This window comes from Rutilus rutilus, assembly GCF_951802725.1.
Source record: "Rutilus rutilus genome assembly, chromosome: 9".
NCBI lineage: Eukaryota > Metazoa > Chordata > Actinopteri > Cypriniformes > Leuciscidae > Rutilus > Rutilus rutilus.
Window position 1 is genome coordinate 35501480 of NC_140223.1, and position 23799 is coordinate 35525278.

Below are 23799 nucleotides of genomic sequence, written 5' to 3' on the forward strand. Positions count from 1 at the left end.
AATGTTTAGCAGTGCACACAGAGCCTGGTCTGTATTAACAATAAGGTACAACAGGAATTTTTGTCAGGTATTATATTTGCAGGTCCTACATTTTACACAATGCATGCAGAGATATATTTAAAGTTTATGTAACAACCATTTACTTTTAATTATAATAATATAATGTATAATAAGTAATTAAATGAGACTGTGTTTTCATGTTTAATTGTTTGCTTTTCCAGCCTGAAGGATGAACAAATCTACTGGTTTGGATCTGGTATTTTCATCATATGAATCGCTGGGTCCAAGGAAATATGTATTGACTATTTTTATTTTCCTAGTTTACACAGTTGCAACCTTTGCAAACATATTTATAATGCTTGTTATCTACTTAGAATCAAGTCTCCATAAGCCAATGTATTTATTTTTGTTCAACCTGATGTGCAGTGGACTACTCGGAAGCAGTGCTGTTTGGCCAAAAGTTCTTTCAAATCTCCTAACTGATTGGCACACTAGTTCGTATGAGGGGTGTCTTCTCCAAGTCTATTTGCTTAGTATTTATGCTGCTTGCACTTATTCTACTTTGACAGTAATGGCCTATGATAGGTATGTATCCATTTGTAAGCCATTACAGTACCATATTATCATGAATCCCTTTAAAATTAAAATTTTGCTTATGTTAAGCAACTTAGTTCCTGTTTTCTCAATAGCTGGTCAAATATATTTGACATCAAGAATTCCCTTATGCAGCCGTACTCTTAATAAGCTATTTTGTGATAACCTTTCAATCATTAACATATCATGTAATACGAGTCTTGGCTTTTTAAGCAATGTGTATGGTTTACTAATAATAGTGTGTTTATCTGTGCTCCCTACATGTCTTATATTGCTGTCTTATGTTAAAATACTTTCTGTTAGTTTAAAAGTGTCAAAAAATGGTCAAAACAAGGCACTTGGAACATGCCTTCCTCATTTGATAATCTTCATAAACTTTTCAATTGCCACAGTTTTTTCTGTTATATATAACAGATTTACTGTGCTTATATCTAGTGAGATGAATGTCTTTATATCAGTCCAAATAACACTTTTGCCACCACTTTTGCATCCAGTAATATATGGTGTTAGAACCAAAGAGATCAGAAAATGTACTGTTAAAATAACCCAGAGATTGTGTGCATCAACAATCTGTTATTATACTTCAATACTAAAAGTACCTAAAATATTTGCAATTTCATGATCTTTATGTACATTATGTGTTAAATTATATGTAAAGCTATAGACAACCAAAGATATGATTAAAAGCAAATACGATTGTACAATGTTTTGTCTACTTTCAGATTTTATACAGTAAGATACAAAGGTTTGATCCTACTAGTGCAGCAACCTCTAATGTTCATTCTTTTTAAATATACTACAGTGTTTTTCATTATAGATTATATTATCATCATAACGATCTGAGGGAAAATTCGATTTTCACAATTTTCTAGTGTTTAGTGTTTGTCCTTGACAGCAGGGCTCAAGCCCTGGCATGGGCGCTAAACCATTTGAGAATGTACTAAGCATGTGCTTCACTTCAAGAACATCTGACCTTTGTACAGTGCAGTTCGCATTCTGGATAACACTTTTTTCAGGTTTAAAGTTGGTAAAATCCTAATGTGTTCAGAAAATGTCAATGTGATCTTAGACATTTGAACCCACTTGCAAGCTCATTTAATTGCATCCACAAAAACGTTAAGTTTAGCATCTAAATATGTTCTCACTTGTGCCCACATGTAAATGTAGTAAAGGCTATTGCCTAAAAGCTGGTTAATTCATAGCTTTACCTGTTCATTTTGTACTGACACTCGTTTCACTATAGGCTACAATGTCATGTGTGATCATTTTAATGACATGAAACAATTTTTTTATACAGAGTAGAGAAATTATAGAGTAAACAATTAATACTATTGATGCACAATTATTTCTAATTTGTTGTGTCATGTAAAAAGCCCCCATATTTCAAAAATCTTGCCAAACAAATGTCCTGATTTAATGGTGATTTGTCACCATCTAGTGTTATCTTTGGGTTGGGTTGGGCTGTTCTTTTGCTCCATAATGTTGAACAAAGAGACTTTTAAATCAGACCCAAACTTTCTTTCTTTCTATTTGAGATTCACTTAATGGCTTTTTTTTACCAAATACATTTTCTCTCACAGAATATGATACTGTACTTATTTAAATATAACAACTTCCATTTATATATGCAGACCTGAAATTCATATGCCTTGTTTTGGTAAATGCAATAGCATCACCTTGTCCACATGGTGGACCACTTGTATAAGGAATACTAGCCTACAACAATTGCTGAAAGTAATACTATTGTGTACTTGAGCTGAGGAAAAAAAAAGCTTTGTGCGTTTTCAAATTTAGATTATAAAGATTAAATGTGAGCTCACAAAATATAAAAAATACAGTGCTGTCCCAAAAGGAATTTGTTAATAAATAAAAGACATAAAGACAGTATAGTGTTGGGTGTATGTTTTAGTTATAACATTGCTGTTTAGCTTTTTTATTTCATTTTGCCGTTTTAATAGAAATTATGTTTCATTATGACACATACTGACACAATTTAGTGTGTGTGTGTAATACATGGCACTTTATGATTACTTCATGACACTCACAAACAGTAAGAATTAATTGCTTTTTAATTGAATTTAATTCTACATTTTATTGAGAGTTACTTTTTTAGACTCCTATGGGTCAAGCTCCTTGACGCTCACTTGCGTCAAGTTCAAAGGGGTGTTACGACCCTTCATGGTTTTAAAAATCTAGGAGGGTAGAAGGGGAACATTATGTTACCCGTCAACAATCTTTACTATGGAAACACTGGGAAATGATATCAGGAAGCAGCAGAGTGTTTGAACACATTTATTATGTGCAACTGGTCAAAAGAATATATCTATATATAAACATATATATAGATAGAAAAAAAAAACACAATTAAAGTTGTTTACAATCAGAAATAAATCAAACAAACCAGCAAATTATATTATCCCAGACCTGGAAGGGGAAAAGGGAATAACTGGACAGTGCCAACTCAAAGAATAAAACAAAAGAATCTTTCTACGCCGTTTTAAACTAACCTAACTAACGCAAAAGAAAAATGTAGAAAGGAAAAGTCTTCGATGTCCGAGACGTCGTATACTTCCCTACTCTCACTACCAAACAAAAATACAACGAATGGCACTTGCCCTCTTAACCTAGTGTATCTAAACAGAAAATAAACCTAAGTGCAATGTACGTCACGTGACATCTCTTACCTGTCCCTTTTCCTTTATCATTCCCAAAACACAGCGTTACCGCTCTCAAACATTTAGATAAAAAGAATAGGACGGCAACACAACGAGATCTCACATTACCAACTTTAAACACATTAACAAAGCTTGATAAATTCTCAAATTGAAAACAAGCAAAAACCAAAATCAAGCTTAACAGAAGAAAATAAACTAAGCACACAAAGTGAAGTTCACAAAACAAAAAGGCCGCCGCCGTCTAGTGCGTTCATGACTCCTTTTATAGTTCCCGGATTTCCGGTAACCAAATGACTGGATCTCACATGCAGACGTCAGCACGCCAGGACCCTCCTCTCAGATGACTGACAGCCAATCAGGCGACCGATCAGCACATCGCCTGCGAGAGCGAAAGTAAAGAAAAAACAGACAGCGGCTGTCACTTTGACAGCGAATAACTTGCATCTGAGGCGTTTAAAGACTCATTTGTCCATTGTTTATTTCTAAAGAAACACGACAATGCATAAAAGGCTCCATTACCTTGTATCTTATGTTATGGCCCTGTATAAGACGTTTTTGTAAAAATAGGCTAACGATTGCGTCATAACCACGCGACTCTCTGTCGCACAGTAGAAAAATTACCGTATAGACAAGAGGAGAAGCTCGCAGGCAATCAGGGGGACGTGGAGGCAAAATGACAAAATAATTAATCAGAATACTTACCAAAAGTTGCTCCTGCTCCTAGCTCATGGACAGTTCCTACTCACACTCTCCGTCTCTGCAAGATTCGTAAAGGAATGATTCAGATTTCTCTTGGCACAGCTGAAGCCTTACAACTGTCAGACAGGTTGCTCACATCACATCTACGTCGTCAAGCTCAGTTTGAAGGCTGCGCAGTACGCTCAGCCATCAGGAAGAGAGTGCTTCTAATTGACTTCACTGGTCTCCGTCAAAGTCTATGGTGTCGCTGTGTCCATTTCTTTTACTGTCTATGGTCAAGTTGCGTGTGTCTTGCTTCGGTCTTGATTGACGGGGTCAGTCTCCGTTTTTGAGGGTCTAAAAACTCTGGAGTAGTGTGTGGATGGCAGGCATAACCGTGGCAAAAGTTATGCGTTTTAAAATTAAAATGCACTCTGGAGTAGTGTGTGAACTGCAGGCATAACCGTGGCAAAAGTTATGCGTTTTAAAATGAAAATGCACTAGTGTAGACGTAGATATCCCACAGTCTACTCGGGAACCGATGCTCTCGAGCCAAAAATGGCTCTTTCAGTGAGTATATGGCTCGACAATAATAAAAGGTAGTGTCGATTCAATTAAAAATCCACATATCACATATCTTAAAATATTAAATAATTCATTGAAGCCTGTTTGTCATGTGTAATGCACCGACCAATCGTCATCTGGCACATCAAGTTTAAATTTCATTGAACAATGTGCGTGGAGCAGTAATTTTCCGGTCATTTATAAATAAATCATTTGAAAATTACATGGATAGACGAATTTACATTTATGAAGTGATCTGAATCTGCGTCGTTGAACTAATGGATGTTAATTGACTACAAAGCACTGCACAAAACCAGCACCACAAGTAGCATTAATGGTTTTATAGTATTCAAGTCACTTGAATTTGGTCTATATTGATACACCGTTTACCATTTGATGAAACTATCATAGTCTGGCCCAGGCCTACAGGCCTATTATGTGAAGTCTAGGCTGACAACAACATGCGAAATGGTGACTTTATTATTTTAACATTTTTGATAATTTTGCAGCAATGGTATATTAGTACTAGCCTAGAAATCTAGACGCACCCTAGCGGCAGCAACATTTATTTTGCAGCCAGTGTAGTCTAGCAACTCTCCGTTGACTTTCGAGCTGGAAAAACCAAACTCTAGTCAGGCCAATCACATCGTGTATAGAGTAGGCAGGGCGGGCTTAACATAATGACGACAGAGTTGCGACGGTTCCCTGCTACTTGAAAACAAAGAATGACTGCTGCTGCTGGCGAACAGCGGTCTTTCGAATCGGCTTTGGCTGCGACTCTGGAGGACTTGGAGTTAAGCTTTTCTTTGAGAAAAGAACAAAGAACAGCACTTAAGTCATTCTTAAAAAAGGAAGACGTGTTCGTAGTTTTGCTGACCAGATACGGCAAAAGTTTAATCTATCAACTAGCTCCGCTGGTGGGAAAACGCTCTGGTTGGTTGTAGCGCTATCCTATTGCGTGCAGAGGGAATTTGAAAGACAACCGTTTATCCCGCCCCTCGGATTGAGCCGTGCCAATGGTGAGTAGCCAGACCTAACATCTTGATGTAGGTCTGGCTTGCCAGGCTATATTAGTACAGTATTACTGGTCAAAAATTTGCACACACATTACTATATATATATATATTTTTTTTTTTAAGAAGTCCCTTATGCGCATCAAGCCTGCATTTATTTGATCAAAAATACAGAAAAAATTAAATATTACAATTTAAAATAATGGTTTTCTATTTTAATATACTTTAAAAAATATATTTTATTTCTTTGATGCAAAGTATGTATATATATATATATATATATATATATATATATATATATGGACCTTTTTACATTTGAGCCCCTGCCCCTGAGGAACTCTCTGCACGTCCCTTAGCTTCATTGATGGTCGCCTTCAAACATTCTGTTAACTCTAAATAATGTTAAGACCTACATGTCTACTTACTCTTATTAGAGTATTAGTAGACTATTAGGGATAGGGTTGGGGTTAGTAGAATATGTTGACATGTACTTAAAAATTTACATATAGTCAGTAGAATGTCTGTTAGGGGACCATCAAAATAAAGTGTTAGCAGATATTAAGCAGACAGTCTGCTTATACTTCACTAATACTCTAACTGTACGTACACACCGCCGCCGACTTAAGCTTCCAAAGTTACCGGAAGTCATTCATTTTCAATGGAAGCTGGCTTCTCTCAGCTGCAAGGAGCGTCAAATCCATCGGCGTCGCGTTTTGGGCGTTTTGAGCGACCTCAAAGCGACGTTTTGCTCAACCTTATGGTAATGAGCTATGACGCGGTTCAGCGGCAAGCAGTGGCAAAACGGCAGCAACCAATTGGAATATAGACGTCCTTCGCGCTGGCTGATTCCGGAGAAACATATGATGTAAACTTTCGTTCCTACCAAAACATTAGTTCTGAGAAAATGGAGGGGAAGCTGACCATCGCCGTTGCTGGGTTTCCTATCATTATCGGATTAATTGCACAGTTTAACCATCATAGAGTGAAAGTTTATAATTTGCATGTGTTTTTAAGTCCTGTCAGTTTAACAGGGCGCACTTGACAGGGCATATATAAGAACAAGCAGTGAGAGAGAGAGCCCCGGACGCGCACGCATTCACTAATAATAATAATAATAGCTAATTATTCTTTTTTCCCGACCAAATGTGACCAAAACGGTTATAAAAATGCTGTCATTATAAAAGGTTTCTAGTGTCAATGGCCCTCATTTATCATTCTTGGGTAGAAACGGGTGCATATTATGTTGGCGTAAGATTATGCTTACACTCCTCTCACCGCCTGATTTATGAAGCTGTGCGTACCTTTGAAATCCAGGTGTACGCAATACCTGCCCTTGATAAATGCCGCGGTGGAAAACGAGCGTCATTAGAATAACACGCCCCTATATATTCAAGTCTCCGCTTCCCCCACGCCCTCATTTTACGCCATGGACACACGGAAGATGGCAAAGAAGAGAAACTTCTCCGACATGGAGATCGAGACCATCACCAGGGAAGTGGAAAGAAACAAAATTGATTTCTAGATTTTTATTATTAATGACGCTTATTGTTATTTAGAAGAAGAATGTCGTTATTATTATTTGTATTATTATTATTTGTATTATTATTTAAAAGAAGAATGTCATTTTTATTATTTTGTCAGTCTGAATTATTTTTTGGTCATTGAAAGCCTTTCATTAGGCCGGTGACACACTGGCTGCGTGGCGTGAGCGTGGCGTTTCTGTTGCGTGTCAGCTGCGTGGCGTTTTCTATGTCTTTGCACACCAGAAACGTGTCTGACGCGGCGCTGCTGCTGCTATAGGTGACATATGATAAGCCTCATTGGTGATATATTTGACATATGGGGAGAGAGTTGTGGAAGGCCTATACTTCATAAACATAAACATAAATATAGCAGCAAAGACAACGTGGCAGTACTGACACAAAATAGGCTACAGAATATTTCGTTCTGTACTGACAGGTGCAATATTTGAAAATCGATATTATTATTTTTTATTACATTATATCTGCATTTATGTCAAAACTTAGAGACTTTCAAACATCAAAATGGTATTAATTAATATGTATTCGTGTCAAAATGACATATAAACATCTTTTCATTCTATTTTGCCTGGAAACGCAAAATAGGCGTCGGTTCTATTTCTAGCGCGGCTCGAGCCACGCCTGAGACGCGCGTGTCACGCAGGCAGTGTGCAAGCTCTAACCTGTTAACATGGGAGCCGAAATAAAAACGGACACGCCACGCAGCTGAGACGCTCACGCCACGCATCCAGTGTGTCACCGGCCTTACTGAACCCAGTCCGTGCGCACCTGCCGGGCCTAACCCTGAAACGTCAGGTAAAGCGCACAGGCTCGCAACTGAAGGAGTACATATGCCTAAAAATCAAATGCTTTGGTAAAGTCACACAAATTAAACATTGAAGTCCATGCTGCACAAAAATAAACACTGAAGTTTATAATTACTATGTTGTTGTTTTTTTTTACAGTGGGTCATAATATATCATATCTTTTAGTTTGTCAGTGCGTTTTGTGGTGTTAGGAATTGTTTTTCTGCGCATTTCCGCACTAACTCAAAACGTGCGTACATGTACACCACCTCCTGAGCTGGCGTAGGATTTGAGCGTGCCGTACGCCAACGTCCATATTGATGAATCTCAAAGTCACCGTGGTTTTGGGTGTACGCTGGAAATTTGGTGTACGCACTTTTGATAAATGAGGGCCAATGTGTTGCTTGTTTTTTTCTGTTTACATTTCATGGTGTGACACTTCTCTTCTCCCATGATCGAACATAGAATGCTGCTACGTCAGAGCGGCCAAAGCGTCAACAAGCTTCCCCGTACTTTTTGACAAGCGTCCTTGACAGGGCGGCCAGAGCTTCTTTGCAGCTCAAGTCGGCGGCGGTGTGTACGTACAGTAATGAGAGTTAGTTGGCATGCTGCATCGTTACTTATAGTCAATAAAATGTCTAAAGGGAACCATCACATCAGTAGATTACAGCTTTCCGACTGTCCTTAAGGTGTGACAATTAGCAGACTCCTGTTGTACACGCATATTGACCTATTGGCCTGGATCACTATCAAGACCTCTGTGCATTTAGGAATTTCAAATTACCCTTTTGGCAAGGAAGAAGGGTTGGAACAGGAAAGCAAATGTCTTTGGTAATTTGCAACCATATATTATATTATATTATATTATATTATATTATATTATATTATAATTATATTATAAATACAAAACGGTACTGAACTAGATATAAATATTTATGTCTAGTTTAGTACTGTTTTGTATTTTTGGAGACGTTTCAAAGACTTGGTCATGAGACAAAGTTAACTACCATGAAATGTTAGTAACAACATCATAAGCAACTTTGTTTTTACTGTTGTTCTGTTGTATACTGAGTTTTGTCATATATAAAAGCACACTTGTGTTGCTTTTACTTATTTCAGACGTACAATTAACAGTACAAAAAGTCAAAACATTGGATATAGCAAATTGCTCATAGCACAGTGTACAGTAAATGGATGATGTGATTTGTTATGTATGATATCATTTGTGATAAGTCATTGTTATTTAAACAAATTTTAAATAACACAGACATAAGATAATTGGGCCCTTGGTGATGCCAACTGTGTATCTTGGACCACTCTGATATTTGGCCTGCGCCCCTTGAGTGCTATTTGGCATGTTTATTGGCAAGATAGTAAGTTTGACTCTTGTTATAGCAACAAAGGACCTATGAGAGTCTTGTAAATAATTGTTTTTAGTAATGAACACAGGTACCTATTGCATGGTTCAATTGTGTGTTCAACAAATTGTACAGTCTTGCAGGCCTGACTATAGGTAGGCTTGTACCACTGTGTGCCCACAAGAATTTTTATTTATTTGTTTATTTATTTTTTCAATCTTTACATTTCATAAAAATCAAGTGTCTACTATTCACAATGTTCAACACATCCCTCATCCCTTGCAGTTTTGTTTATTACATAAAGTATTTTGGTCTATTAGAGAATGCTTTCTTCTATGAACTGAAGCGAATACTTTCAGGGCTGTTCGGGTCTAACATATTTAACATATTTTTTATATATTTAACATATTTTCTATCAAAATCAGCATAAATTATGAAAATTGTGCTGTTGGTACTACTCATAACCACTGACCCAGCTAACAGATTGTTTTTATAAGAACGTTCTCCAAATATTCAGTGTTGGTTCTGGGAACGTAAAAAATGTCCAGTTGACGGTACAGGACCGTGTTCTAAAAGGTGTGATGTTCCTCAAACGTTCTTTCAACTTAATTTTGATTTAAAATTCAACATTCTAGGAATGTTGATTTGTAACATTCCAACCCAGTCAACACGTTTATCTCACAGTGATCTCTCCATATGATCACAATGTGAGTTCACAGCGAGCTAAAAGTGTAACCGCACTGTGCACTCACTGTGTGCTCATATTATGGCTGTCACGGAGCGCTCCGTGCTGCCTCCCTCTGGAATCATCAGATCACTATCTCCCGAATTCTAGAAACTGCACTTCCCATCATTCCAGTCACCTTATCATCTGTCATTACCATCACCTGGACATCTTCAGCTCACCTATATCTGGACTGTTCTTCCCATTGTTTAGTTGCGAAGTCTTGTTTTGCCAGTGTTATTCCTGCAGACAGTTCCGAGCATTATTTCTAAGATTCCCGTTTCCCTGGTTTTGATTTGAGCCTGTTTTCCTGGACATTTACGAACGTTTCTCTACCTGCCCTGACATCTGCTCACTTCTGACTATGAGTTTGGATTGCCCTTCGGTTTTGTCTGCTTGTGTTGCATGTCAGCTCTAAAGTGTCTTCTGGTGTGTTACAATAAAGCTTTGCACATGGATCCAACTGCCTCAGCCTCTCGTTCACAACAGCCTTCGGCCCCTGAGACCCGAGCACAACAATGGCCACAGTATGAGGTCACCCCAGCTAGAAATGTTATTGGACATGGAATCCAACTTCACCCAGACTTCAAATTTTGTTTGAAAATTAAAATTGGGTTGACGTCTAAACATTTGATGTCAGGCTCCAACTTCATTAAACAACTCCACAAACAGCATTACCAGCTTCACTTATTACAAACCAAATATACTTTTGTCATATGAATACAATAGTCCTTATTGAGATTAACAGAGGTTTAGATGCTGATGATTTATTGAAATTAATAGTTTGGTTTGATGTCACCATTATGGTTATTAGTGTTTGCTTTGGTTGAGCAGTTTGATTTGATGTTTTAAAGATAGTTTTTCTCTGGCTGCTGTAATGGTTTGTAATGGAAAAAACAGTAAGAGAAAATGTGATGAGAAATGTGAAAATGTGATGTCAGCTACTTGATGATGACGATAATGATATAATCATCATGTAGTGCTCTGATCAGCTGATTTCTTCTAGACTGTTAGATGTGTTATTAATTTCATATAATTGTAATAGTAATGTTTCTACAGCATGACATCCAACAGTGTTTAAATAAGAAAAGCTGTATAATAATAATAATAATAATAAAAAACATTTTGTGCCACTGGTTCACTTAGACACACTCAAATGAGCCACTGATGAGTTTTGTATGATGCACTCAGAATGCATTGCGCCATGAAGCCTGTCACCGTTATTGAGATTCATGCGCTGATTCTTGAAGTTTGTGTTTGTCTCAATGAGCGGTTTTAAAACTTATTATACACAGGTTTTGTTTTTTCATATTAAATACTCCTGATTTTCTGATTAAAATGCTACATGATCACAGGCTGTAGAAATTCTGAATTATTTTGATCATGTAGAATTGATACCAGAGACTATAATCCCTGAATGAAATCAGGCCATTACATTATGATTATATGCTGAAGATAAAAGAAGACAAATAAATATATCAAGATATCAGCAGAGGAGGATTAAACAACTCCACAAACAGCATTACCAGCTTCACTTTTTACTAACCAGACTGACTTTATTTCTGCCAGGCGCTTACAGCAGTTGTTATTGAGAATTAACAGAGGTTTAGATGTTGATGTTTGGTTGAAAAAGTTTAGTTTAAAGTCACCATCATGGTGATCAGCATTTGCTTTAGTTGGGCTCTTGACCCTTGCTATTTGTTAAGTTGTTTCTTTTTCAGCCATTGTAGGTGTTTTAAGAAAACATTTTTGCATTGAAACAACAGATCAAAATGGCTGCTTTAAAGGGATGGTCGAGCCAATCGAGCCAAACATCGAGCCAAACCCCCCCCCCCCCCCCCCCAGAAGCCTTTTTTCCCTTGGTTGAACATTTTTAAAGTCAGAGCTTATTTCGAGATATCAACTGAATGGCTTAGTGCTGGCGCTAATGGCTCCAAATATGTATCTTGTAAATTACCCCACTTATAATGCCTAGAATGGTACCAAACTTCTACAGTAGTACAAATAGGTTCTGTACTCATAAAACGAGGCATTGGAAAGCTTGTAAGTACATCAGGAGTTTATTTAAATAACACTTGCCTGACGGCTCATGCTACTGCTAACCCAGACACCGATGTCACTTCACTGAGTTGAGAAAAGCACGTAAAAGTCCTGACAGAAAGCGATGCATAAGGATGTAGTATAACGACGAATTATTGTTTTTTTCTGAAGTGTTGACAACTTAGTGTTAACTAATAATTGTTATAAACTGGTACTACCAACAAAATATTAGTGCATTCCTGGAACTGGGCGTCGTTACACTACATCCTTATGCATCACTTTCTGTCAGGACTTTTACATGCTTTTCTTGGGATTAGCATTGGGATTAGCATTTACAGACATTCTAAACTCTATTGGAGTTAGACAACATGTGTCAGGACCTACTCATTCTCGTAATCATACTCTAGATCTAATATAATTACACGGAATCAATGTTGATGCCGTTGAAATTCTGCAGCGAGCGATGACATCTCAGATCATTATCTAGTCTCATGTAAACTTAATTTAGCCAAGGCTGCAAAGCCGACTCTGTGTTACAAATATGTTAGACCTATCACTTCTTCCACTAAAGATTGCTTTAGTAATAAACTTCCTAATCAGTTTCATCATCTCAGCGTCCCAGATAGCTTAGAAGAACTCGATATTGCGACAGAAACTTTTAACTCTCTCTTTTCCAGCATTTTAGACACAGTTGCTCCGTTGTGCTTAAAGAAGATTAAAGAAAATAGTCCACCGCCGTGGTACAACGAGCACACTCAGGCCCTTAAGAGAGCAGCCAGAAAAATGGAGCGCAAATGGAAGAAAACAAAACTAGAGGTATTTCGCATTTCATGGAAAGAGAGCTCGATTGCATACAGAGATGCCTTAAAAACTGCTAGATCTGCTTATTTTTCAACCCTATTAGAAAAAAAAAGAAAAAAAAACTAGGTATTTATTTGAAACAGTGGCTAAATTAACGAAAAATAAAGCTTCAAGTCCAGAAGTTTCCAAGCAGTAATGACTTTATGAACTTCTTCACTTATAAGATTGATAACATCAGGGAGAAAATTATTACTATGCATCCGTCTACTACAGTATCGCATCAGGCAGTGCATTGTAGTCTCCCTAAGGAAAAATTTATATAATTAATTAATCTTTGTCATTAGGATACGTACCAAAAACTTTTAAGCTGGCTATGATTAAACCACTTGTTAAAAAAACGCAACTTGATTGTACAAAATTAGTCAATTACAGGGCGATCTCGAATCTACCTTTTATATCAAAGATACTAGAAAAGAAAGAAAGAAATGTATATGAAGAATAGAATTTTCTTTAGAAAAAAATTATATCTGCGAGGATTTTCAGTCAGTATTTAGACCGTACCATAGTACTGAGACAGCTCTCATTAGAGTTACAAATGATTTGATCTTATCATCCGATCGTGGTTGTATCTCTCTATTAGTGTTACTCAATCTTAGTGCTGCATTTGATACTATTGACCACAACATTCTTTTAAATAGACTCGAAAATTATGTTGGCATTAGTGGAATTGCACTAGCATGGTTTAAATCATAGGCTACTTATCTGACCGTTATCAGTTTGTAGCAGTAAATTAAGAGATGTCTCATCGATCACAAGTTCAGTACACTCTAAAAAATGATGTGTTGGATTTACTTAAAATATATATGCACCATTTTTGCAACACACTTTTTAAGTAATCCCAACTTGGAATAATTTTAATTAAAATTAACAAGAAAACCTTTGTTATATGTACTTAAATATTTGAGTTCACGCAACTTTCTTTACTTAAAAATCTAAGTACATATAACAAAGGTTTTCTTGTAAATTTTAAGTAAAATTATTCCAAGTTGGGATTACTTAAAAAGTGTGACGCAAAAATGGTGCATATATATTTTAAGTAAATCCAACACATATACAATTTAAGTAAATCCAACACAGTGCAGGCCATGTGAGATCAAAATAAATCTTAGTTGTGTTAACTTAACATTTAAGCTAATTTATAAATAAAAATAAAAATAAAAATAAGACTATGAAATGAATTAACATTTTTACTTAACATTTTTAACTTATTTTAGATCTTCAGCTATTGGTCTGCGTACTGCACTGCTTTCAATGTCTTAAAATAAATTAAACATGCAAATCACACACAAAAAAAGCATTTAACTTTATTTTTTGCCACAGGCTGCAAAGCCTGAAACCACAATGAAATGTACAACAAAATATGGCAAATTGACAAATGGAAGTTCACTTACAACTTTTTCACCCTTTGCAACACTTAAAAGATTTTCTGTTGAGCCACCTTTCATGATGATCCTCAATGTGAGCTGCTCCAGTTCATCTTCGTTCCCATGAGTATCCTTAAAAAAAAAAAAAAAAAACAGCACATCTGCATTTACTTGTATCATCACTTTTTCAGATTGTCGCGAAAAATACATTGCATTGAAAATACATTGTATTGAATCACAAAATTAGAAAGAAATGTACCTTTATATTTTAAAATAAAATTAATATCTTACAGCCTCTTACATCTAATTTGGTTAAATTAATTAATTGCCTTTATACAAGTTGTTTATTTAGGTTTGGAGCTCAAATTGGTTATTGATCAATTTTAGATGCTCACCTGATAATACTTGATGAGATTCTCAGGATTTTCCGAGAGGTAGACAATTATCCTAGTCTGTAAGACTATACATTTTAATATAAGTGCTAATAGTACAAGTTAGATATAAACTACCGGTCAAAAGTTTTTGGGTGGTAAGATTTTTTAATGTTTTTAAAAGATGTCTCTTCTCACCAAGGCTTCATTTATTTGACCCAAAATACAGCAAAAAGTGTAATATTGTGAAACATTTTTACAATTTAAAAATAAACTTTTCTATTTTAAAATATTTTAAATTCAGTTTATTTCTGTGTTGGCAAAGCTGTATTTTCAGCATCATTACTCTAGTCTTCAGTGTCACATGATCCTTCAGAAATCATTCTAATATGATGTTTCAATGCTCAAGAAACATTTATTATTATTATCAATGTTGAAAACCGTTGTGTACAAGTTTTTTTCAGGATATGACAAATAGAAAGTTCCAAAGAACAGCATTTATCTGAAATATAAAGATTTTGCAACATTATAAATGTCTATACTGTCACGTTTGATCAATATGCATACTTGCGGAATAAAAGTATTAATTTATTTTATTTCTTAAAAAAAAAAAAAAAAAAAAAAATCTGACTGACCCCAAACTTTTAAATTGCATCTTAAAATATATTCAAATAGAAAACGGATACTTTAAATTCACAATATTACAGTTTTTGCTGTATTTTGGATCAAATAAATGAAGTCTTGGTGGACAGTTGGGACTTATTTTCTAAACAGTAAAAAAAAAAAAAAAAAGAAATCGCACTGTGTGTGTATCTATATAATTATTATTTTGTATGTTGATCAAAAATCTATCTAAAAAAAATAATAATTAAATGTTACAAATTAGTCTACAATATAGGCTACATTAACGTTACCAAAAGTAACGCATACCAACGTATATGCATATATAATAAATGACAACTACATTTACTTAAAAAATACTCAAGTATAAGCTACGTGACAACTCGTTAATGTAAAGTAGGAATTTCTCCGTGCGGGAGAGCGAGCCTCCCAAGCGCCGTCTGAATAGTCCTCTTAATGCACTCTAAATGCAATCTTAATGCATACGTGCCAATGCGATGCATGGTCATATCCCACGAAATAAACAATAACATTCGATTGTTTTTGAATACTCGCGCACAGTCACTCATTTCATAGGCTACACCGTCACTACAAACGGTTTCATACGTATTCGTAAGTAACGCGTTTCTAATTGTTGAAAATTCATAGCAATTCTGAAATTCAGTTTAAAGGTAAATTTCTTGACCAAAAATGCAATTAACGAATGTACCTCAAGTTACAAAAGTTAAGCTTACCTCTTTTCAGTGTCTTCATCACGTTGCGTTTCAGAAAATCTTCACCCACTAACACAATAAACAAGTGTTTATTAATGTTAAAACGTCAAATCTAATATTTTACTAAGTTTACAGAAAGTTAAGCTTACCTTTTCATCATCTTCGTGTGCTTCACAAAATGGCTTCAATTTTTGACTGGAAAGGCATCACGGGAAATTACATATCACGTGGCTCCTATAGTTACTTAAAATGTTATGTTAGATTTACTTAATTTTGACGCAATTGTTATAGTAGTTGATTTGACTTGTGTTTTTTCATTTTATTTATGCATACATTTAAGGTCACCTGGTAACTTATATTTTTGTGTTATACACACTATATATGTTAAGTAGAGGTTGAAAAGTTATGAATACTAAGTTTTTTGTGTTTAATCGAATTACTTTTATAAGTAATGGTTGTTCAGCCAACGAAGCGTTTTTTAGAGTGTATGGCGTACCACAAGGCTCAGTACTAGGACCGTTGATTTTCACTCTGTACATGCTACCCTTGGGAGATATCATTAGGAAGCATGGAATTAGTTTTCACTGTTATGCCGATAATACTCAGCTCAATATTTCTTCACGCCAGGACGAAACTTACCAATTCACAAAATTAACGGAATGCATAGCTGATATAAAAAATTGGATGACTAGTAATTTCCTACTACTTAATTCTGAAAAAAAAAAACAGAGATTCTAATTATTGGACAAAAAACTTCCTCACGTAATAATCTAGAATACTGTCTAACACTTGATGGCTGCTCTGTCAAGTCTTCGTCGTCGGTTAGGAACCTGGGTGTGCTCTTTGATACCAATCTTTCATTTGAAAGTCACGTGTCTAGTATCTGTAAAACCGCATTTTTCCATCTTAAAAATATATCTAAATTACGTCATATGCTCTCATTGACAAATGCGGAACAATTAGTCCATGTGTTCATGACATCAAGGCTAGATTATTGTTATACTATTATGGGTGGTTGTCCTGCACGCTTAATAAACAAACTACAGCTGGTCCAAAATGCAGCAGCTCGAGTTCTTACCAGAACCAGGAAGTATGACCATATTAGCCCAGTTCTGTCAACACTGCATTGGCTCCCTATTAAACATCGTATACATTTTAAAATATTGCTGATTACTTACAAAGCACTAAATGGTTTAGCTCCGCAGTACTTGAGCGAGCTCTTAACGCATTGTAGTCCTTCACGTCTATTGTGATCTCAAAATTCCAGCCAGTTGATAATACCTAGAATATCAAAATCGACTGCTGGCGGTAGATCCTTTTCCTATTTAGCACCAAAACTTTGGAACAGTCTTCCTAACATTGTCCGGGAAGCAGACACACTCTGTCAATTCAAAGCTAGACTAAAAACACATCTCTTTGACCTAGCATACACATAACACATTATAGACTTTTATAATTCAATGTTAGGCTGCATAGATTAGGTCAGCCGGAACCAGGAACAATTCCCATGGGTCCTGATGTACTCGTTGCATCATAAGAAGAATGGTCTCTACGCTAATATTAGTCTCTCTGTTTATCCCAAGGTTTACTGCAGTCCACCGGATCCGGGCTGTATCTGGATCTGATGGGGGACCCTGGACGTGACGACAGCGCAGTCTTGAAATGTCAACTAGTATCTCCCTTGTGAAGGCCTCCCTTTACCTCTCTACAGATAAAGCGTTGTCGGGATAATTCCGCATTGCTACGTGGAAGCGATAAAAATTCTGTAATATAAATTTTAAGGTCAGACAAGTTGTAGCCTATGTTGAGGGTTGATTTGTAGGGAAGGACTACACGCCTGCGCACATATATTCAAATGCACATACTTATAGACTGAACTCGTAATGTGCATGTGCACGCCATCGGCGTTCTCACTGGTTCGCGCTTTTGAAGTTTGCGCAGAAAGATCTTCTGAAGAACTTGAAGAAGAACTTCAATTTTCTGTTAAAACAGTGTCGTGTTAGCGGCCCCTAAGTTAATAACTAATGATGGTTGCGACGGAAGTGAATCAATCAAACTAACTTTAGCTGGACAATAACTTTATTCTAGAGCTGGTATAAAGCCAAAACAATCTCTGTTACTCTAATTTCCTATTATCAATGTAAAGCCGCTTTGGAACAATCTACATTGTTAATAGCGCTAAATAAATGAAGATGACTTGACTTGACTAGATGGAGTTATGACAATCTCTGTATTCGCTTAATATGAGATTTGGGAACTCGTCAAATGGGTTTTCTATTCCTCAGCACTGCCATACTCAGTATAATAGGCTAGACTTCAGGGAACTGAACTAAAATGTTTGTAGTAATGGAATCACAACTGGTCAGCTTCCTTAGGTTAGGGATGAAAGTTCATGAAGTTGATAGCGCCCAGGGAAAATTAATCCTGACCGTATAAAAAGTTTGTTTAATGTGTGTTAATAGACAGTTGAACTTGGGAACATAGGGCCCTTTTTCATATATTCATTATGTGCCAAATAAAGTTGGGCAGCATATGAATTAATGAATGAGGCATTTTAAATAACGCTTTCATATACTACACCCAAAGCTTTTTACAACCATGTCGGGGTCTCTCCTCAGCATAGGACCCTAGGAAAATCGATATGCTCCCCCACAACACAATTAAATTCCTTGATCTTGTATTTCACACTGTATTTGTGATTACTTTTTTTGATTGTTAGTCACAAAAATCCTAGAACTCAGAAAAAACTTTCTGACATGGAAACTGAAATCCCATGATACAGGTGGCGTTGAGCTCACAGACTGGGAGTAGCACACAGACTCATGGGAACACAACACAGTGTTTTTAGAGACCAAGATATGAGTCAAGTCTTCATTTCACTCTAACAAGTAAAACATATAACACATCTGAAATATAATAAATTGTATCTGTTCATCAATCCAATGGGAAGAGCTCAGATTAATGAGTATATGGGTAGATTTAATATATCGGATTTGCTGCAGTTATATATGAATTTCATGGTGTACATACAATGAATTATTCAATTTACTTCTGACTTGAAGTTTCAAATGTAGCATGTACATTTGCATCACAGTTTAACAATACAAAAAAAGTAAGTAAGGTAAAGGTGTTTTTTTCCCCCTTTTTTATTGCCATTAACAGTACTGAAGCAATGGTTTAGCTTCACACTACATAGATGATGTTTGCTGGCACAGTAGAACATATGACAATGCTGTATTTTATTGTTTTAAAAAGTGAAACTTGGTCAACTACTGTATAATTTCTCTTCTCAGTTTCATTAACTTCATTTGTTTGAACAGAACACTGTGTGTGCAGAAGAGTTTTTCAGCATGAAGGACCTACCTACACAAAATATTTCATTCACAGACTTCAAATTAGTCGGTTTCCACAGCCTAGGAGAATGGAGGCCTTTGTTATTTATCCCTTTCTTTCTGATGTTTTTATTAGCTATCACAGCAAATAGTATTCTCATATATTTAATCAAATCACAAACGTCTCTGCATTCTCCTATGTATGTACTAATAGGTGTTATGGCAGTGTTAGACTTGATCATGCCTATGTTTTTTGTACCTAACATGCTTCTTAGTTTTTTATTTAATTGGAATGAGATATCTCTAACAGGTTGTTTGATACAAATGTTTGGCCTTCATTTTATTGGAACATTTCAATCTACTTTGGTTTTTTGGATGGCACTGGACCGTTACTTTGCAATATGCAAACCTCTTCATTATCATAGATTCATGGAAACCTCAAACTTTCTAAAGTTTGTTGTTGTGCCAGTAATGAGAAATGGACTACTTATTGTCACCATGGTCTCTCTGGCTGGAAAACTGTCATTTTGTTTAACAAATGTCATTGATCACTCTTTTTGTGAACACATGGCGTTGGTTCAGTTAGCATGTGGAGATATATCTATTAATAATATTGTAGGACTTTTGTCTGCTTTCCTTATAACAACTGCTGATTTTATTCTTATTACTGTATCTTATGTTATCATTTTCTCTTCTCTGTTTAGATCTGGTGAGACTCATTTAAAGGCCCTTAATACCTGCATTACTCACATTATTATTATGACACTTAGTTTGATTTCTGCTTTGACTGCATTTTTGTCATACAGAATAAGGAATAACATTTCTTCTAGTAACCGTATATTTATAAGCATCATGTACTTATTGTTTCCAAGTTGTCTACACCCGCTAATCTATGGATGGAGAACAAAAGAAATTCGACTAACATTTCTGAAGTTTATAAATAATGCAAAGGTCTTTCCTTTAAAAAACTGAATGGCTTTTACAAACGAATGGATACTACAACATGATAATACATAGAACACATAACTCTTATACAAGGAACTTGTTTTGATAAAAGCTGAATGATACTTTGTAGATAAATGCATGATAAATATAAAGATAAAAGAATGCAGTTAATGTCTTTACAAAACACATCTAAAACATCTAATAGAGATGGAAACCTATACACAAATGCAAATTATGTGTAATATGTAGGGGAGAGCGGGGCACAAACTAACGCGGGTCTAGTTGTAACACACACGGTTTAAAACTTCCCACACATCCCAGCATGAACCTTAGTGTATTTATTAGTTCCCATATCAACACTATATATATAAAAAAAAATTCATCTATGTTTTTTGTTTATTTAAAATTAGAGACATCAGATATTATTTTAATCTGATATCTGTTATTTAACAGTTGAGATAGTTCTTTAATGCTTCACTAACCAGCAGAAGACACTAGCAGAGTTTAAATCCCATGCTATAACACTACGTTACTACGTGCCCCTATTAGAACTCTGCTATTCTATTCTACAGTTTTATAAATTCTATTGAGAAAACATGAGAAAAAGGTGAATAAAGACTGCGAGTCAATGTTTAGAAGTGATTCATTATTATTATGTTTTGAACTATGCTGTATAGCTGTGTTTTGCGGTGTGTTTGTTGTCAAACTCAAATATTCGTTTATTTTTAGTTATTAAAAAATGTCATTATTTTACATGAAAAAGTGAATACGTGTATTTTATTAATGAAATATTTTAGTTTGTCTTGTTATGTGGTCATGTTACAATGTCCTCCTCACATGTTAAAACATGCCCCACGTCACATTTCATTTCCATTCTTTCGGGGTAAATTAAGAAAAAAAAGTATACACTGTATTAATGAAACAAAACCACATAATTGTACTCGACATGTGAGAAAAAATGAATACTCTGAACCCCAAGTGAATTTACACAAACTGAAAAAGTCAAAAAGTGTTAGGTTGTGCCCCGCTCTCTATACATCAGCTAGTACAGCATATTATTAAGATTTCATTAAAAAATAAACAGAATCAAAACAGAAGGCATGCTTTGTATCTGTCAGAAGCCGCGTTTCCATTACAGATTTGGCAAAACTTTTGTAATATTTTCTAAATGTCGCTAAAAAAATCGAAATGACGGCGTTTCCATTTTAACCAATGTTATGCTTAATTTTTTCCTCTCGCGATAAGTAATTCCAAAAAATCATGGTAATGGATGTTGGTAGGTTTACACATAGGCTATCCCAGCCACGGCACTAAGCATTATTTTTAACAGAAGGAGATGGCATGTTATCCAAGCATTAATGGCAAGGAAAGACCCTTATACAGCACATTTGAGGGGTTTCTCCTTCCTCTGCTTCAAGGTCTGGGGTCCTTCGGGTCCAAATGGACCCGAAGCGTTTAAATAAAAAAATGTAAAAAATCATAGCTTCATCGGAATGGTCCGAAATTTGGTGACTTTGTTGGTACTTGGTATATGAACACCCAAAAAAATTGGGGACAGGATTTGAATAGTCTAAGTGGTTGTAAAAAAATTTGTCACACTCAGGACCTTCGGGTCCAAATGGACCCACCATAGGAAATGAATGGGAAATTGGCAAAAATGTGAAAATGCAGAGTTTTTTTGTGTGTACAATCTACAAATCAGCCACGATCCACACAACAGTGAAGGGGTTAATCTATAAAACATCAAGGGTGCAAAACAGACACATCCACACACACACACACACACACACACAAACACACTTTTATACACATACACACTAATAAATTCAGATTACAAAAATCTGTTTTGAATTTTTTAAAATCACAGCTTCATCGGAATGTTACGAAACTTGGTGACTTTTATGGTATTAGGTATGTGAACACACAAAAAATATTGGGGTCATGATCCAAGCACGTCACACTTCTGCTCTTTGGTCAAAAATGACCCCCATAGGAAATGAATGGGAAATTGTCAAAAATATGAAAACACAGAATTTTTTTGTGCATACAATCTACAAATCAGCCAGGATGCAGAAAAAAAGGACTCAGTAGTGAAGGGGTGAATCTCTAAAACATCAAGAGTACAAAAAAAAAAAACACACACACACACACATTTTTTTTAATAAAAATAAAATAAAAATAAAATATATAAAAAATGTCTATTATATTCAATGGGAAAAAATGGGGCATAATTATTGCATAAATATAAATTAAAATCATAAAATTATCTCAAAACACCAAAAAATAAAAGAAAAAATATTATAAAAAACAAGTAAAAAAAAAAAAAAAGATTTTTTTTTATATATATTAATCCCGCCCTCCGGGTCCATTTGGACCCGAAGGTCCTGAGTGTGACTGTTAAACGAAGGACCCCAGAGGGTTAAATTGTGGCATTTCTTTGTTGTTTAGAATCCAGTATTCTCATAAATCCTTTTATGAGTTTAATGAAGAACTCTGTATCTGGGATCTTGTCCTTTCGATCATGACCCCACAGCTCATTACCATAGGTGAGAGTAGGAACGTAGATTGACTGATAAATCGAGAGCTTCGCCCTGCAGCTCAGCTCCTTCTTCACCACGACAGACGGTACATCGACCTTGTTACTGCAGAAGCTGCACCGATCCGTCTGTCAATCTCCCGTTCCATCCTTCCCTCACTCGTGAACAAGACCCCAAGATACTTGAACTCCTCCTTTTGAGGCAGGAACTCTCCGCCAACCTGAAGTGGGCAAGCCACCCTTTTCCGACTGAGAACCATGGCCTCTGACTTGGAGGTCCTGATTCTCATCGCAGCCGCTTCACACTCAGCTGCAAACCGCCCCAGTGCACGCTGAAGGTCCTGGTCTGATGAGGCCAACATGACAACATCATCCGCAAAAAGTAGAGACGAAATCTTGTGGTCCCCACACCCTCCGGCCCCTGGCTGCGCCTAGAAATTCTGTCCATAAAAATTATGAACAGAACCAGTGACAAAGGGCAGATAAAATCTCCTTCAGCGAACCACCACTTCGCTGAACCTCTGGATTATTAAGCCTTCGCTGCCATTGACGAGCATCCAGCGGAACCAGCTCCTGCTTTGCAGGCCTGAGGACGGCGGCTTCCTTCACCACCTTCAACCGCTGTTTCTGCTGAGCCAATCCGGCGTGCCGTATTCTTTTTGCTGTGTGTTCGCCGCTGCGACACATTACCAAAAGAGAATTTCCAGCGAGCATTGTTGCAAATGCCTCGCACCAACTGCGCCTCGTGCAGAGGCCCTCTCGTCGGAGGAGATCGCCACATCCTCTGCGCTTCCTGCCTGGGCCGGGACCATGCAGAAGCTGCACTCGCCAAGGGCGGCTGCCCTGAGTGCAACGTGATGGATCTCCCCACACTGCGGGCTCGCCTTGCCATCTTCACCGAGGACGACCCCGCCACTGCCGCTCTCTCTTTACCTTTGCTCAAGCCGCGCAAGAAAAAGCACCGTTCACAAAGGATGCCGGAGACGAGCGATGTCATGCCGGTCCAGTTCACGCAGACGGACCAGCGCCCCTCTATGCGAGCGGCAGGTCTCGTCTCCTTCGGAGCGTCGGACGACGAGGAGCA

The 23799-nt window shown here is 36.6% G+C and overlaps 2 protein-coding genes across 2 annotated transcripts; both read left to right on the top strand.

Annotated features, from left to right (window-relative positions):
- Window positions 1–355: 355 nt before the first annotated feature.
- On the top strand, window positions 356–17589 carry or60a1 (odorant receptor, family 60, subfamily A, member 1; the record flags this gene model as incomplete). The annotated part of the gene is made up of 2 exons (XM_084419659.1): window positions 356–1124; window positions 17486–17589. The coding sequence occupies 2 exons, from the start codon at window positions 356–358 to the stop codon at window positions 17587–17589; spliced, it is 873 nt and encodes a 290-aa protein (XP_084275785.1).
- Window positions 17590–19246: 1657 nt separating this feature from the next.
- Window positions 19247–20206, top strand: LOC311297412 (olfactory receptor 52K1-like; the record flags this gene model as incomplete). The annotated part of the gene is made up of 1 exon (XM_084419660.1): window positions 19247–20206. Exon 1 carries the CDS (start codon window positions 19253–19255, stop codon window positions 20204–20206), a length of 954 nt encoding a protein of 317 aa, XP_084275786.1. The 5' UTR covers window positions 19247–19252.
- Between the last annotated feature and the right edge of the window lie 3593 nt (window positions 20207–23799).